At 35.8% G+C, this 18,157-nt stretch overlaps 1 protein-coding gene across 11 annotated transcripts in view; it reads right to left on the bottom strand.

Annotated features, from left to right (window-relative positions):
• Positions 1 to 18,157, bottom strand: part of LOC149577320 (E3 UFM1-protein ligase-like protein) — a 280,489-nt gene that overhangs the window by 145,522 nt on the left and 116,810 nt on the right. For all 11 annotated transcript variants that reach the window (XM_089823447.1, XM_089823448.1, XM_089823445.1 and 8 more), the window contains exons 13-14: positions 13,152 to 13,244; positions 12,945 to 13,010 (exon numbers count right to left, since the gene is read on the bottom strand). In XM_089823447.1, the coding sequence (XP_089679573.1) occupies positions 12,945 to 13,010; positions 13,152 to 13,244 (159 nt within the window). The remainder of the gene's footprint in view (positions 1 to 12,944; positions 13,011 to 13,151; positions 13,245 to 18,157) is intronic.

Genomic DNA, 18,157 nt, shown 5'->3' with positions numbered 1-18,157 from the left:
CAGACTGATTGTATAGATGCTTACATGGGCCATTTTCCTTGACATGTCAATGTCAATCCTATATGGATGCTTACACAACCCAGTTGAATGCTTATAGTTAGATTTTATAGATTTGAAGTTTGAACCTATGTGTCTATGTATGTGTGTGTGTGTGTGTGTGTGTGTATACATATGTGTGTGTCTAGTTATGTAGATTTATGTAAGTGTATGTGTCTGTGTTTCTCTATGTACACACACCTAACATGAGCTATAAGAGGAAGTTCAGACTTATGCAGTAGAATACAAAAGGTTGCAGCTGAACAGAATATACAAAATTAAACATATTCATGTACACACCTATAAATCATATATCATAACACACAAACAATCATGATCCCATCATGTAGTATGTAACAGTCTTGTATTCTACAATATATGTCTTAGACGTATTCTTCATACCTGAACAAGTCTACTATTTATCCACTTTGTTCTGTATGCTCCCTTTGTCAATAATCTCTCCACCAATATCTCATACCTTAGTCGCTTCTTATATCTAGGTACATTTATACAAAGGAGTATCTCTACTGAGTTTGATATGCCTTTTGGATGTCTTGGCAATTGACTTAGTATGGAACATTTCACTTGCAATAGGTTTATCTCATTTTGTTCTTCATAGTCAGCTCTATCCTGCCACAATCATCTACCTTTGAAATCGTAATGTCCAATTTTTAGCTCACCATGGCCGGTAGTTTTATTTAGCCTATCAGTGGCCCTCATAGACTTAGTCACATTGTTAGAGGGCTTAGTTGACAAAACTGGAGCCCAATTCCCATTCCAAAGAACAGTAGCGCTCAGGATTGCTCTTCCTTTGGTTTACTTTGGCACACTTACTACTATTAATAGTAAGTGTCGATTTTAGGAAAGTCGGGATTTCTCTCTATCACAGAGCGCCTAGATATGTTATGTTGCAATGTTTAGATTTGGCATCTTTGGCTTGAGCAGTTATTCAGGGAATTGTTATTTATATTAAGTCAATTTTGCTGAACTTCTATCTTTAGCAGGGTGCCTGGTCATTTGGCAATTGTAGTGGATGTTTGGATTCTTAGTTGACTTTTGGAGAAGATTCAATAGCTTGGCATTATATGATTTAATTATTAATAAAGTTTAACTTTATTAATAAGATGTTATAAAATATTATTATTAAGTTATAAAGTAAATGGGGCCAAGTTTTCATTAAAGTGCCTTAATTGATTAAATTAATTGGGCACCCATACCAAGGAGTTATTAAATTGATACTATTAAGTCACTTCATTGCAATGTAATAAGCATAGTAACATGGGGACTCTGTTCCCGCTTCCCTAGTGACGCTACTAGATTCCACCACCTTCACCAAGGATGGTGCGACATCCCAATGTTAACTATTTGCTGATTTGACTATTTATATTCAATGTTCAATGTTCCAATTCAATGCAATGTTCAAGTATTTACTCTTTTACATCTTTATATCTTATATTGCAATACATCTTTTCATAACTAGCATTTTAAGTACTATATCTATAGTGTATACAACCCCCGCGGTCCCCCATTGTCGTCCTCAAATTAAGATTGGGGTCCCATGGAATGGGGCTTCCTATAAAATAGAGCGGAAGCCACTTGCTATTTTTTAGGGAATTTTTTAAGGCTAGCGGTCCCATGGCTTATGTTGTATATTCAAGCTCAAAATTGAATTCCAAAATTTAAGGTATGTATTATAAAATTAGTTTTCCTCAAAATCTATATTTTAACTAAAAATCTAAAATTTAGATGTTTGACAAGTGGAAGAAAGCATTCCTAAGTTGGTGGAGCTATTTCCAGCCCCACCCCTTTTTCACCCACTTCCTAAAAATTAGGGGCTTCTACTTTTTAGGAGAAGATTCTGAATAATCCCATAGCAAAATATAATTTTACTCATGAGACCTCCTGCTTCCTAAAAAATAAAGCTTAAGCCCCCTTCACGGGACCTCACCCTAAGGCCCCTTTGTACCCACATTCCCCTGTCCTCCCGTCCCCCAGGGCGGTGTAACTATGGTAATAAGTCATTAATGTGACTTAACTCAGAAGCCTCTTTAATCAAACCTCAAGAATAATTTATAAAAAGGAAAATTGCAAATCGATTTCATAATGCATATGTAAGTTTGTTTTATTTTCTGGGAATTTGGGAATTGTGTGGGAGAAAGGGTTTCTGCAATTCATCAGCAATGGAGGGGGCAAAATTCTTCAATGTTTTTCAGCAATTAGAGATGGAGAAATATCCATTCATTCTTCTAGATAACAATGGCTTCCAGGGCTGGTTGTGGAGTTTGTGGAGTGGTGATTAGAAATTATAATGGTGACTTTGTTGGTGGTATGGCTATACCTTTGGGGTGTCAAACCAATCACATGGTTGAAGCCTCTGTTGCACTTTATGGTCTTATTTATGCCAAAGATTTGAATTTGAAGAACATTTGGATTGAAGGTGATTCCCTTAATATCATAAACTACTTAAAGAAAATTAACCCACCCTCATGGACCATTACCAATATTATTTCTAAGACAGGTTATATTATTAATTCTTTCCAAAATTACATAATATCCCATAATTATAGGGAAGCCAATGGTTTAGCCGATTGGTCTTCAAATGTGGCGTGTTGTAATGATCAAAAGATCATATGGGAGTCATATGACACTTTACCTGCTGATGGCCGCGAGCATGTTAAGCATGACAAATGGAAATCCCAGCAAAAATCCCATAATAATGATGCTGTTAATGAATTATGATTTTAAATCCTTTCGAGTGAGGTGGGCAATTATTTTTAGAAATGTGGACAGCTCACACGGATTATGGGTTGCTTCTTTCTATCTGTGCTTAGGTAGTGGTGATCGCAGAGTGTTTGGGAGTTTTCAATGCAAGCAAACCAGTGCATCTATAGCAGAGATAATGGGGGGAAAGAGGAAACGGGTTGAACAACCTAGCTGTGCAAAATGGAAGAATAAACCAGAGGTTTGGGACATCCTCAGGCATGGCAATTTTACTAGTTACATGGAGAGACTCAAAGGTAGTAACCCTGCTATCACGGACCAGTTCGTTAAATCTCGGATGGATGGCTCGGTGTTGGTTGGGAACCAAAGGATGGAGATCACGGAAGAGATCATTGCGGAGGCTACTGGTTTGGATTTGGACCGGATGAATTTTTATAGGGAAAGGAAGATCTCGAATAAGGCGATTGATGACTTTATCGAGACTGAACAAGAAAGAAATCGTCTGGTTAAGATAGGTAATTCTTATTTTAACCCGGCTTCTATGTCTCGTCCGTGGCAATTTCTATTCTTTGTTATTATAGAATATTTAACTTTGGATGGTAGATATACAAAATTGTATGGTTACCACTTTGTGCTGGCAAACCATTTTCGACATGATATTAGGGTGAATTTTCCTTCCAATCTGTTGCAATCGCTTTCCATTTCTACCCAAGCCATCTAGCATGACCCGACTGGAGAACATGTCTGCCATGAAGGTTTAATGGTATTGATTATGAATGTGCTCAAATCAAAAAAAATCCCAAAACCCAGAAACCTTAAAGGGGGTGATCAAGACATTGAAGGGAGCATTCTGGAAAAGGGCTATGACTCTGATACGCAAGATGAGGCCAAAGGGGGTCTGGTTAGCCCAAAAAAAGGTTTGAGTGGCAGCACTAAAAAAAGGAAAAAGACTATTGAGAAGGAAGATTCTGACCGGGAGAGGGAAAGTGATTATGTTGAAGAAATTGTCAGAGAGCATATCAAAAACAGGGGAGGTAGTAAAGGAAAGGGCAAGGGTTGTCATGATGAGAGGACTTCTCCTCATTCCGATGATGAGCCCTTGGCTCAACGCTTGGAGAGGAGAAGGAAGTCTGTGCGGCGAAGGATAATAAAAATGTCAATAAGATGAATAAGGATTCTGACTATGCTGATGATGGAGAACAGGGGTCTAAATCTGATGGGGGTGATTTTGCCGGTGAAAGGCTAGGTTCCTCTAGAGGCCTATTTGGTAACCCTGGCTCTATTCAAAAGGACATTGGCATCCTCAAGCATAAAATGGTGTTGCTAAACAAGGAAGTGGAACAATTGAGCAAAACGGCCAGAGAGGAAAGAACCTTAGGACAGCACATTGATAGGCTTTCAAAGGTCATAGGAAATGCGGAAGAAGTGAAAAATCTAATGCACAAGATCCCTGTGATGGAAGCTAAGCAAAGGGTTACGGACAAGGACATTAGCAGTATCCAGGGGAAGGAGTCAAAACTTGAAACCAAGTTGGGTAACATGGATAAACAACTTAAACAGCTGGTGGATAATATGACTAATTTCCTGAAGAAGAATGAGGCAGATAAAGGCCAGGATTTTCCCCTGGGGGCTGATTCTCAAGGACCTAGCAAGCGTACTTGGGCCCATTCGAAGAAGATTGAGGAAACCAGTAAGAAAGACAAGGTGAAAGCTACTACTGAAACCATGCATTCTCTGGTGGACCAGGTTGTGAATTTGATTAATACTCCTTAGCTGGCCGGTTGCTATTGCTTTGTTGGACTTTTGCTGTCTTTTCCAACACTATCTTCTGTGACCTCTTTTTTGTTTTCTAAGGTCTGTTTCATGTTGTTTTTGGTTTCTTCTCTGTGTTGTTCTTTTCTCATGCTACTCTCTAGAACTCTGCTGTTGTAAGGTTTTGGGTCCTTTAAAACCTGTTTTTACTTAATCAAAACAATGGCTTCCAAGGGTCATATTTATGCTAAATTGCATAATATTAAGAGAAGATTGAATTATCATCAAGGGCTTTAATTGCAGAATTCTCTATAGACAGCTAGCTGTAATAAATCACAGTCCTGTAAGAGTATTGTGGAGGTTTTTGAGGTAGCGAGTCCACTTATACAGCCCACATGAGCCATCTAGACCCAGCAGCTAGTTCCTAGGTCCAAGCATATACCATTTAGAGTTCAAAACACCTCTATATTGGGCGTCCAAGGGTATCAAGGCACAGTGTGATGATCTGGAATGGAAATGATGAATTTCTATGAGCTGCATCTGCATAACAGGTTCCTTTGATAGTGCGAAATTTAATTGCTTAATTCCAAAAAGTGCAAATGTACGCAATATGATTATCTATTGAATAAATTGAAATAGTTCTACTTGGATTTTGCAAGAGTTAGATTCCATTACATGCATTGTCAATTATTTGCAAATTCATATATATTTATTCTCAAAAAAACTAAATATATAAATAAATAAAATATAAAATAAAAACTCTGCAAAACAATTGAAAACTCAGATAATAACAGGATTGAATAGATGTTGAGCCATCAGGTCTCAATACAGAAACCATGGTTGTTCTTAAGGCATTGTGGCTACGTAAACCAAAAAGATACCTAAATTTTTATGACTAGTAAATGATCATGATTATATATCACCGTAGATTAAGATGTGTATAAGATCGATCCCATTGCAATATAGCCTTTTTAAGTACATGTATCTGCCTTATGATATCTACAATGTATTTTCTGCTTTTATGAGCTTCCCAGGAACTAGATAGAGTTGGTGATCATCTTGACTTCTATAAATAGTCATGTGATGGGTGCCAATCTCAAGCCAAACACTCCTCTGAATTGTTTAATTTGAACCCAGAAAGCTCCTCACAAAGAGTTTCAAGCTACACCTAGATTTTTCTATCTTCACCTTTTAGTGTATCATACGTTGTGGATGCTTTGCATGATTTAATTTGCAATATTCTAAAGTTGGACATTTAAGTGTTATAGTAGAGGTTGGGATCTTATACAAAACTGGCATAGTATATTGATAATGTCCACTCAAATTTGCATATACTTGACCTCTACTTTCAACTTGGCATTTGTTGTAACACATTTACTTGCAATATCCTCAAGTTGTTCCCTTTTCACCTCTACCACTGTATGTTTTTTAATATCAACTTCTGGATTTACTAGTTCCTGCAAATGCCCATCTCTAACATGGCAATGCCAAGTTGCAGAACTTGAATGAGGACTATAGTGATGGGTTATTCAACTAACTCTGTAAGAACCCAAGTCTAATTTCTACCAAATTTCTGAGCTCTTGGTATTGGCATTTCACCAAACACTTGACATAAGGTTCACAACTTATGATTTCTGAACTTGTTTATTTTGAAAGTGTTATGTAAATGATAGAAAAATATATGTTTGCAACCAGTCATAATCTTCCACAGAAGGTGAAAGCATTTCAACAAACAATTGCCCTTCATTCCAAGATATATCATATACCAATGAAATTTTTCACTACTGACTGCTTACAACGGCAAAAAGCAGAATTAATATTTGTTTATGACCTTTATCAACAAAGAAAACATTTAACATTTGACTACAAATTCTCCAACAACAGTGCTGCCATTCAAATCAGTCACTATAACCTATCCATCTGCTCCTTCCAACAGCTGTGATGACATGCCTCACCCTTTGGGGACACAATACAACCATTATAAGGATGACACATCAATAATTTTCATCCAACTGCAAAACAAATAAATTTTTGTTTGCCTACAAACTTCCAGAATTTTATTTTATCTCCTACATGAAACCTGTGTGACTCCACCTGTAAATCGGCTAGTTAGATGCCTCAATACTGAGCTCCGAAACTAATTCAACCAATGGATGCACCAATGAATCCTAAGCAGAGCCACCAATGTTGGATGAAATTGAATTTCGTCAAATCAACCAACAAGGGTATGATTTTCATTCTAGGGTTTGCTAACCCCAAGGAGAATCTCTTAAATATATCTAAGATAATATAAAAGAAATGAATAAATGATTTTCATTTTGATTGTCAACCTCAATTTTTTTTATAGGCAATGGGCCAAAGCCTTGATTATTTATTATCATTTGTTGAAAATTATTATTATTACGTGTTAAACTCGAATAGACACAAACCCAAGACCTACGAGATGAAAGGCTCACAACTTACCATTGTGTTATAGGCTCTTGCCTGATTCTCAACCTCTTTTATGTTATCCTTGGAGAGAGTTATTTTCATTTATTCCATTCCTCCCTCGTAAAGTGACCCACTTTATAATTTCCCAATGAAATAATATATAGGCCCATCATTGAAATAACAAAGTTTCAATATTTAATTAATTAAATATACATAATCAAGAGAAGCTTGCAACTCTTTACAATTGTATTTAATTAGTTGTCTTTTAACATTTTTTTCTAGCATTTGTATCTTATGGCTTTAGATATTATTATTTGTTTCCCATAAATTTGTGTGCTTTCGGCCTTATAAAATTACATGTATGTTCTGTAAAAATATAATGACATATTAACATTTAAATCAAAGTCCAAAAACCATAGAAACCCCTTCAATTTGTGACCCCCCTCCCCACCCCACACACACACACACATATATATCATAGTTACACCGTCCTAGGGAACGAGGGGACGACGGAACAAGGGGGCAAGTTTTTGGGATAGGTGGACAGAGGGGCCTTAATTTGGGGACAGTAGGGGGGTCAATGGAGGGAAGGTGGCGGGGGATCAAGGGGGTCGTCTATACTATACATATGGTACTTAACAATGCTAGTTATGAAAAGATGTATTGCAATAGATAAGATAAGATGAGATGAGATAAATTTATTAATGTCCAACAAGAGACACCACTAGAAGGTTCTAAGGGACTGAGAGCTGAAAATTGGGAGGCAGACGAATAAGGTGGTGGCTTGGGCATACCAACAACAAGCCCTAGAAGTCAGATCTGAACTGCCAATCGTGACTGAAGAGCAGTATGCCATGTATGAGTACCTATCACATCCACCAACTAAGTCAACAAACCCTTGTAGGTGGCGAATAAATCAAATCAGATCAAAGATGGCCCCAAGTTTGAAGGGATGTACACCAAACTCAGCCAAAATGACACTACGTGGAGTGGATCTGTGGCATCTGATAATACGTCTAAGGAGGAGCATCTGGACTCCCTCAACCGAGTCCCAATAAGAAGGTAGGAGGGAGGGTCCCCACACCACTAAACCATATAAAACTGTTGGTTTGACAAAAGAGTCCAGGAGGGCCAATTTGGAAGTAGTATCCTAAAAATGATGTATGAAACACTGTCTCTCCAGCAAGGCAAGGGAGCCCATCCCCTTAGATATCCAAGGCTAAATAGACGGCTTCAAACTGAAGTGGGGGCTAGAGAAGTTAACCCCAAGGTAAGTATATGAGAAAACAACCTTGATCTCTCGACCCTGGAAGCTGAAATGGAGATGTGAAGTCTTCATGCTTTGAAGACCATAACCCATGTCTTGCTTAGGTTTGCATCAAGATGTCGTCAATCATAGAACGAAGGCAGCCCATCAAGAAGATGCTGAAGGCCCTCAGGCGAGGAGGCCAACAAAATCACATTATCCACAAAGAGAAGAATAGAAATCAGAACCTAGTGCAAGTACCAACCATCTCTCCGAAGGGAGAAATCCCTAAGAAAAGTCTCCAACTCGTCAATGTAAATATCGAATTAGGTGGGGGAGAGAGGGCACCCCTACTTCACCCGAATGGTAATCTGAATCGGATTGGAAAAACCCTCTAGAGTCCTAAATCGGCCCCAACAATCTCATACAACCACATAATCACAAACCATGCGGTCTTGGAAATCCCAATGTCTCTGAATCTATGAAATAGTAAATACTTGAACATTGCATTTAATTGGAATATCAAACATTGAACATAAATAGTCAAATCAGCAAATAGTCAGCATTGGGACAGCCCCCCATCATTGGCGGAGATGGCAAAATCTAGTGGCACTGCTAGGGGCAAGGGAATGGAGTCCCAAAGTCCCCGGTGCATCCTTGTCTACGGGACGTGGGACAAAAAGTGGAGGGACACATCCCCATGTTACTATGATATATATATATATATATATACACACACACACATATATATACATATATATATCTACATACATACATATATATATAAAGATTAATCCTTAAATTTTGTAAGCTCTGTCAAATTTATGACTATTTTCAAATATATTTTGAAACCACCAAATTTTATAAATATTTTTTGAACTGCCTTTTTTAATTGTTTGGGTTTCCAAAATTTTTTACTATAGATTTTGAAATTGCAAAATTTGCAAAGGAGTTGAATAGAACAAAAATCCCACAAACTATGTCCTAATAGTGGCAAATTTGAACCTTAGCCCTCACAACTTTCTACAATTCACAATACCTCTAAGCTATGCAATTCATCATTTTTGTCAGTATTTCCACAATTGCAAAAAGATCCTTCTATCAATGAACACAAACTTTTTAAAAAAATGACTATCTGACTCTATGTGCTCCCAGGAATGTATTTTCCATATCAAAACTGCAAACTGCAACTAGGTTTCTTTCAAACTGCAATCCACCGTAAAACCCTCACAATCATTTCACTCATTCAATCACAAGTAACAGCTTAATTTGTTTGAGTCTACCCACAATTGCTAAACCAGTTCCTAGTGTTTTTTTACCCACAGCCTAACAAATCCATGACTAAGCTAGAAAGAAATGACAATGACCTCTAAAATCCTTTTTCCAAGATCAGGTCAAAAATATTGGCACTTTTTTCAGCAACTTTTCTATGCCCTTATTGCATGACCTTGTGACTTCAATCCACAATCACAACTGCCACACCATTATAAATATCTTGCAACCTTCTCATTCCAATTTCCTACTCAAGAGCAAAGTTGGTTCTCATACCAATTCTATTATAAGAAAAAAACTGAGATGAGAGCAAAGGGCTTTCCCTTCATGAAGAGAGAGCAACAATTTGTAGATCTAAATATTTACCATTTCAAGTACCACATTAATGTTACAACTACCGTATAAATGACTATACAAGAGGCTCACTATTGAGTTGCAATAAAACAACCTCCTATGCTATATCACCTGATTTATTACATACAAGGATAGACATGCAACTTATTACATTATTGTTCTAATAAGCTCTAATAGGAAGTGCAAGTGATCAGGATTTTGATTGCAATTACAGACCTTAAATTGAGAAGTGCTTATATGTTAGTGATCTCAAGAGTAGATTTCACACAATTTGATTTTTCTATTTATATTAAGATCATTTACAAAGCGGGCGCTCCTTACAAGCAACAATTAACAACTTATTCACACTCCTTAAGAGCAATCACACTAGAAACAACAATTGGAAATGGTGTAGGGGCCCAAGGTCCTGACTAGTCAAGTCAAACAACAATTTTGATGTATTAGGATGGTAATTAGTGTCTAAGATTGACATAAATCAATATGTTAGGTTTCAAGCAGCTTTAGTGTTCATTTAAGCAATTTTGTTCATGTTTGTATTAAGACCTATGTTCAAGGTCTAGGTCAGTCAATGTTGGGATTTGACCAAAAAATGCATTTTCAAGTTTTTAATAAGTGTCTTGTGTTTTAGCATGCATTTGAATCCATTTGAGGGTATTTAGAGGTCAAAAGCATTAAAAATGAAAAAGTTGTCAAAATGTTGTCAAGCAACAATTTTTGTTGCTGAGCAATTTTTGCAACTTTTTGACAACTTTTGGAAGGCCAACAGTCATGGCCATTGAATGATTGATCAAACATGTAAGAAGATGAAAGGTCCAATTATGTGACCTATATCTTGATGTATTCCAACCGTGGAAAGGGTTGTTGATTTGAGGAGTTGAAGTAATAAAGCAATTTCAAGTTTTTGGTGTGTAGGACAGTTAGTACAGTTTTGACATCTGATTGTATTTGGTAATAGTTTGTACATGTTTCAATATAGATAGTTTCCTTTTGACTTTTAGGAGATGTGCTAAATCATTGGGTAGTTGTAGATAAGTTTGCAGAAAGTTTTGGATTGGTTTTTGTTCACTGGCTACCCTAACCTGCAACTAGGGTTTGGAAGCAAAATGGAATCTCCCTCCTAAACCCCATGGTGGAAAATCCTGAAACTCGGTATGAAGAAGGGGTATAAGATGGAGTTCAATGTTTTATAGTTTATTTTTATACTACCCACCAGCTTGAAGTCCATTGGAGATCATTAGGCTAAGCATCTTCATGTGCTTAGCCAATAGACAGTGAAGGAAAACGATTGCAAAGATCAGTAGGAGAAGTATGGATGCTTGAAACCGTGGAGTTGAAGATTTTTTTTGAGATGCCCTAGGTGTTGGCATGGTCATTTGTGAGGTGGGTTATAGAGCTAAGCAAGTTTTAGAACAAACTGTGATATTAGCCCTTAATAGGCCTAAATTAGGGCTTGCTAGTTTATGGGTAAGGAGGACAAACCCAAATCCCATCTTTTGAAGTTTCTTAGGGCTCAATGACTTATGAAAGATTCCTCAATTTTTTTGGTGGGTTCTTGTTAAAGCATGTAGCTTCGGTCTGACTTTATCTGTGATCTGGATCTATATATACATATGTATATATGTATACCAGTATTATGTACATACTGTTATATATATAATGGCAGTATATGTAATTCTGCATTTGATCGATATAGTTGAAACCGATGAACATACATACATACATACATATATATATATATATATATATATATATATATATATATATATATATATATATATATATATATATATATATATATTCTGAGATCACAGCTCAGACATGATCAAAACTTATTATCATTCCTTTGATTTAAGATCATTATTGATCTATACATCAAGCTATATATGAATCGAGTTCATTATGATCAGTTATACATGTTTAAGACTTGTGTTAAGTCTACTTAAAATTGGTTATGATAAACAAACATTGAATCGGTTCAATGGTTAATGATCTTGTCTCCATTCAGAGACATGCCCATTCACCCTTACTCTGTGTTATATGTATATTCAATCTGCCCGACATAACAAGGCATCGAAATCAATTAATGCAAGTACATCAAAGGATTGATAGCATCTCAAGGTCAGGAACATTTTGTTAACTCTGTTATTTCTGCACTAACATATACAGATCTGGAACAAATCAAATTCAGCGACATCGGTGATCAAATTCAGCGACATCAGTGTTCACACCTGCAACCGAAGTCGTGCATCAGTCAGCCTCACATTGAAATATGGTAAGAAACTTTACAATTCTTTGTAAGATTTGTGTGTTTTAGGGGCGAGACAGTAAAATAGGGCTACAAGGAACTGTCCCAATTAAGTCTCCTAGCGCAAGTTTGTTGTTTGAGTTTGGTAAAGTGCCCAAAACCTATTGTTTGTCTTGAAACCTTGGAAAGAAGTGTGAAGGAATGTAGGAATGCTTGAGATCCTGGAGGGTACAAGGAAGTAAGGTGTAAGGGGGAGTTTGGTTGCCTTTTTAGAGGCTTATTGTTTACCTAGAAAGTAGAGGTGAGTTTGGAAGGTGAATGGGCAAGTAAAGAAGGATCATTCACCGTACCTCTAGCCAATGGTAGGTCCTAAGGGACTTGGAGAAGTATTGGTAGGGCTTAGGAGAAGCTCAAGGGATGAATTGTGAGAGTAATTGGTATTTACACCCACTACTTGCATCAGGAAGGCCAAGAGTGATAACTTAGAATCCACCTTTTAGAATGAGACAAATACAACCAATGGAAGACCAAGAGTCACAACTTAGAATTCCACAAAGATGTCCATCTTGAGATTTGAACTAGGGTGACCACAATGAGAACTCATTGCTTCAACTAAGCTAAACCCCTTGGACACAATTTGATATTTTTACAAATTGGAGGAGCTATTATCCCAATGAAAGCAGATTTCCCAAGGAAGAGCTGAGAAATTTTCATCAGATACAATCTGGATAAGTTGAAAGATCTGATTACTCTCAACAATTTAAGTGTCACAATGCAATCCTGAAATGCAACAAAGAAGTTCTTCCAAGAAAAGAAAAAGAATGATTTGCATATTTTCACAAAGCATCATTATATAAAACTCTGTAGGTAGTATCACGTTCAACCTACCTTTCCTTCCAATGCTTCTACCATTTCAAGGGCCCTGGCTGATAGAGAGCCAGGAAAACCTTTTGCCTGCAAGGGAACCAAAGTGGACGTATAAACCATACAGAAATTTTAGAAAATCTCATTTAAAAGCATAATAGAGAATCTTTAGTAGCTATTTTCTAAAATATTCAAAAGTTTGTAACATAAAGCAATTAAGAAAGATTATACCCGAGTTATCCTTTCCCCAGGATTCAAAGAACAAAATTCAACATTCTGTGATGCATCTTCAGCATTTCCATTTTGGAGCTTCATATCAAAATCCTGCAGTAAGAACAGGTAATTTATCCTCCAACACTTCTTATTCAGCCTGATTTCTTAGTGTATTAACTTGCATTGTATGTGATTTGCTAGCCATTTGGATTTAGGATTCTACCAATTGACTGTATTCAAAATTTTAGAATGAATAATTATTAATGTTAAAAAAATCTTTCTATGTATTATATAGGTAAATATAACAAAAGCCACCCTGTAAAACTTTGCAGTTGCCACTGAAATCATTACAAAATTAATTAGGCTTGTGTATCTACTTGCCTGTGTATTTGATGGATGTATCTGAATTGGTGTTTTTATGTTTCTATGGATTCATGATGTTTTTTTTTTCCTACCTTATCAACAGATTTGGTAGAAATCTGAAGCAAACTCATAGTATAGACCAAAAGATTTTGAACGGTAGCCTTCATCAATTGGAATTTACCTGTTGTCTTACAACAGAATCTTTTCAAGTTAGGAATTTGCATTGAACTCTGTCCACTAAACTACTCCAACATGAATTAGGAACTACTCCCTTAAAGAGCAGCAAACTGTCGTGTGAGGAAGAGGGAATTGATTTGACACCCTAAAATGTCAACAATCTTCTACTAACTTTGCAAAGATGTATTCAAAAAAAAGGGTACTCTTTGGCTTAGATTTTGCCCAAAGCTTTCATCCAGAAACAATTGATTTGAGGATGTGGCATGGGTGAAAGTAGATTCAATACCTTTAATTCAGCTCTTTAAACTTTCTCTAAAAAGACTTCCCACCAAAGATTCCACTATATAAGAAACAAGAAAGGCAAAATCCAAGCACCCTGATGGATATCTCTTGAACTTCTGAAAATACCATAGGGTATATTATTTATTATAACAAAAAAATTAGGAGTAGAAACCAATTCCATAATAATTTTTAAAAACTTTTTCTAAACAAAACTTTTCCACAATTTTAATATAGAAATCCCATGCAACATGGTTATATGTCTTCATCAAATCTAGTTCCAGAATAAAGCCAACCCATTTAATATTATTAACCTTCATAGAGAGAAGCACTTCATGAATTGTTATAATGCTGACCAGAATTTATCTTCCATGAGCAAAACCACTTTACTAAGACAGAATAATAATAGCGAGAACTGGCTACATCCTTAACCTAATAATCTTAGACAAAATGCAAACTTATTAAACAAGCTTATATGCCTAAATTTTAAGAAAAAGGTGGCAACTCCAACCACATAGGAAAAAGGACTTTAAGTGTTCAATTCTCTTAATACTCTTCCTTTAGAGACATATAATTAGACAAACATCTATATGAAATCATGCACCTGGGAAAGATTGAACCATTTTGTACAACCATGATAGTATTACTATGTAAGTTCTCCTTCCAAACATCTCCAGAATGAGGTATTCAATAGTCTCTGACAGTGCCGCTAATTCTATAATGTGGCAGAAACGCAACTCTACCAAATCGTATCGTTCTTTTATTTTGATTTGAATACTATGTCCTTCCAACTTCTCACAGAATCCTCATGTTGGTCCAACATATAACCAAATGAGACTTATCCCGACTTGTGTGGAAAACTTGATGCTCCTCATTCCATCTGGAATATTATCTCAATAAGAGTAGCTGAATGTGTATTGTACTCTACTAGGAATAGTGCAGAAATCATCAAATAGTCTCTTTGTGATGACCCCTTTCTATAATAAGATTCAATAATAATAATAATAAAATTAAATTACAAAGATAAATAAATAATAATAACATAATCAAATCAATGAGAGAACCTGAGAAGAGAGAATTAGACATTAGTATCACTAATTCATATGTAGCTCCAAATTAAGTAGTGACTGTCGATTAATTAAGCAGGCTTGAATCATCATCTATTTGGTAAGAAAGATTAATAATTTAATAGTAATATATTAATAAAGGGATCAACTAACTATTAAGAATCATTAAATATAAATGAATGGATATAGACATAAGCCATAATTGTAGAGAGATCAAATAAATATGTAGAATGATAGTTAATGGTGAAGCAAGAATCATATGCTTGATAGCACAAGAATTGGTTGGAGTTAAATAAACAATAAGTTCATAATGCTACAAGTACATATTACTAAGGAAAGAGACTGAATACTTCTAAAGATAAAAAAATGACAAATATTGACCTATGCAATGAATCGCGATTGAATAAGAGTGTAATGCAGTTGGTTATGGATTTAATCAGTTAAACTTATATGTTTATTAATATCGATGAACTAATATATATATATAGATAACTGATTGATCAAACAATGTTACTCAATTAATTACACACACACACACATATAGAGCAATACTTAATTAAACAATGTTACTTAAATATTTATATATTATTTATCAAGCAATAGTTAATTAATGAATAACTCGTGAATAAGGCATATCAATACTTAAGACCTAACCGATTACAAATCAGTCACAAAAGACCAAATAAGCAATGGATAAGTAAGGGAATCACTATCAATATTAAGCATAGAAGGTTTGTTTCATACTAGTGACTAATCAACAATATTTTATGTTGGCATGTCACAACTAAACCCTATCGATAATGAAGGAAGATGACTAGTTGGATGTCATAGATTGCCACCTTTTGAACATGGAAAATAAAAAAGAAATAGATTTCAGATATCAGGGGAGGGGGGGAGGGGCTGCAGAATGAAAGGGTTATAATAATGTGCAATCAAAATAACGGAAGGAAACAAAATAAATACCATTGCATGAAAAGGAGAGAGAAGGGAGTCAAAATATTGTAATATATAGACTGATTCTATAGAATACAGCTGCAATAAAGAAAGAAGCAGCGAACAAAGGATGATGAAGGATTACACAGTGACTAATAGGGATGGAGATCAGACCCGATACGGTCTACAAATAGACGGAGAATTCATATGAAAATTAGTTCCGTGAATGTGTGTGTGTGTGTGTGTGTGCAATCATGCTAAGGAATTACCCATGCTGGCAGATGGCATCATGCATATCTGATCAGATATAGGGAACAGCAATGACAGCAAATAGAAAAGAAAAGTAATAAGGCTCAAAAGGTATGATAGCCGTATCTCCATTCAATAGAAAATAGAAGGTAGGAAGTACAAAGACAACATATCATATTAAGAAGTCAATAAAACTCTTTGAAGAAAAACCAATAAAAAACAAATTAAGTACAAGCTCATTGCGGGACAGAAGCACCACATGTACCAAGTAAGAATAAAGGTAAGGTATGAATATATATATATTGTTTTTATGAATTTATGTTATAAATAATTTATACATATGTATATATGTATATTTAAAGGTGGATTTCCAATGGATCATACACATTCCTAATGGTTATGATTAATGCTTTAAGATCAAGAGAGTCCCTTTTGAGGGAATAGAGTGATCTTAATATGGCATCACCTCCTTAATGTCGGTATGCAAGGTTAGTCTCCATTTGACCAACATGAGTGAGGATGATACAATCTTAACAGCCAGAATATTCCGTTGATGGCAACATGTGCTTAAGTGATAAGGGCCTTGGACAAAGATTACCTCTTCCATGAAGAATCTTAGAGGGAGTACTCCATAAAAAGACATAGAAGTAATTGGTGGTATTAGAATCGATATTATATCTTTCAGGACCCAGAGATCCTCAAGAAGGTTAGTAATCTCGATCTAGAGAGGTCTTTACAATTTGGGGTTAGGATAGATGATAGAATAGTATAGTTAGATTTGTGTTGTAAGGTTTTCACACCATCACCCCAAAATTTTTGGGGACCCCCTTTTTCGGGCAAGCCTTGGCAATTTTCGCGAGTGTTGGGAATTTTTCGGTTGCCTTGGCAAGATTTGGAGTGGTCCAAAGGCTTTTTTTGAATTGACAATTTTTGCACCTTGGATGCCTTCGGGCCAGGAGAGGATTCAGTTTGTTTTCACCCGATGCTAAACTTGATTTTCCGGAACATGCAATTTTATCCTTAAGCCAAACGGAATTCAACGACAACATTTTTTTCGATGGTTAAAATGATATCTGGCAGGATAGAATAGAAAATTTTGCACTTAAACGGATTTTTTGAAAATTTGATATAATTGTATAAGTTTGAGCATTTTCAAAATGATTTTTGGATTTAGTCAATTTGGAAAATCTTGAAGTTTTTCGATGAAAAGAAATTTTGATGGTGAAATTGTATTTAGAGTTTGAATTTTGATTGCCAGGAAAAAGATTTATTTTTGTTAAAAATATGAAATTGCATTGTAGAATTGAAATTGGATTAAATTGCAAAATCTCATTAATTGGGTTGAAATTTGGCCTAGAAGATTTTAGAAATGTTAAAGGAAATTGGTAATTTGGAATTGAAAATTGATTTCAGCATGCTAGATTTGATATAAATGATATTATAATTGCCAAAATGTTGTCAAATGAAAATTTTGACATCTCCTAGGCTTACCTTGTTTTTATTTTGCAATTCTGGATCAAACTAGCAATTAAATGGGTCAATTTCACTATGGGGCTTGGTTATTTTAACATTTTACTTAAAACTGGGCCATCTTTGGAAGTTTAACTTAATTTTTTGTTTCCCTCCAGGTAGGTTGGCCCACTCTGGAGATCAACTAGAGGATATAAGAAGGGGCTTCCCCCTTCTTACTTCCTCATCCATTTCATCTCCTCTTACTTGGTTGTGCAAATTTTTCCTCCAGTTGGGTGAATTCTTCCTTAGCAGCGATTTTTGGGGTCAGTTTTCCATTCTTTGGCAGCTATTTTCTTCCTTCAAATTGGGCAATTTCTGCCCTAGGGTGATTTGGAGGAGCAGATCCGATTTTTGCAAGATTGAGCGATTTTTTGAGGTCTGAGATTTCCTTCTTTGGCAGCGAATTCTTCCTCTAGCTAAGGCAATTTTGTTTGGGGTGGAGGC

Source organism: Cupressus sempervirens, chromosome 1, assembly GCF_028749045.1.
Source record: "Cupressus sempervirens isolate cs-2001-9-10 chromosome 1, ASM2874904v1, whole genome shotgun sequence".
NCBI lineage: Eukaryota > Viridiplantae > Streptophyta > Pinopsida > Cupressales > Cupressaceae > Cupressus > Cupressus sempervirens.
The sequence above is the reverse complement of the archived record's forward strand: the minus strand, read 5'-3'. Positions and strand labels throughout refer to the sequence as shown.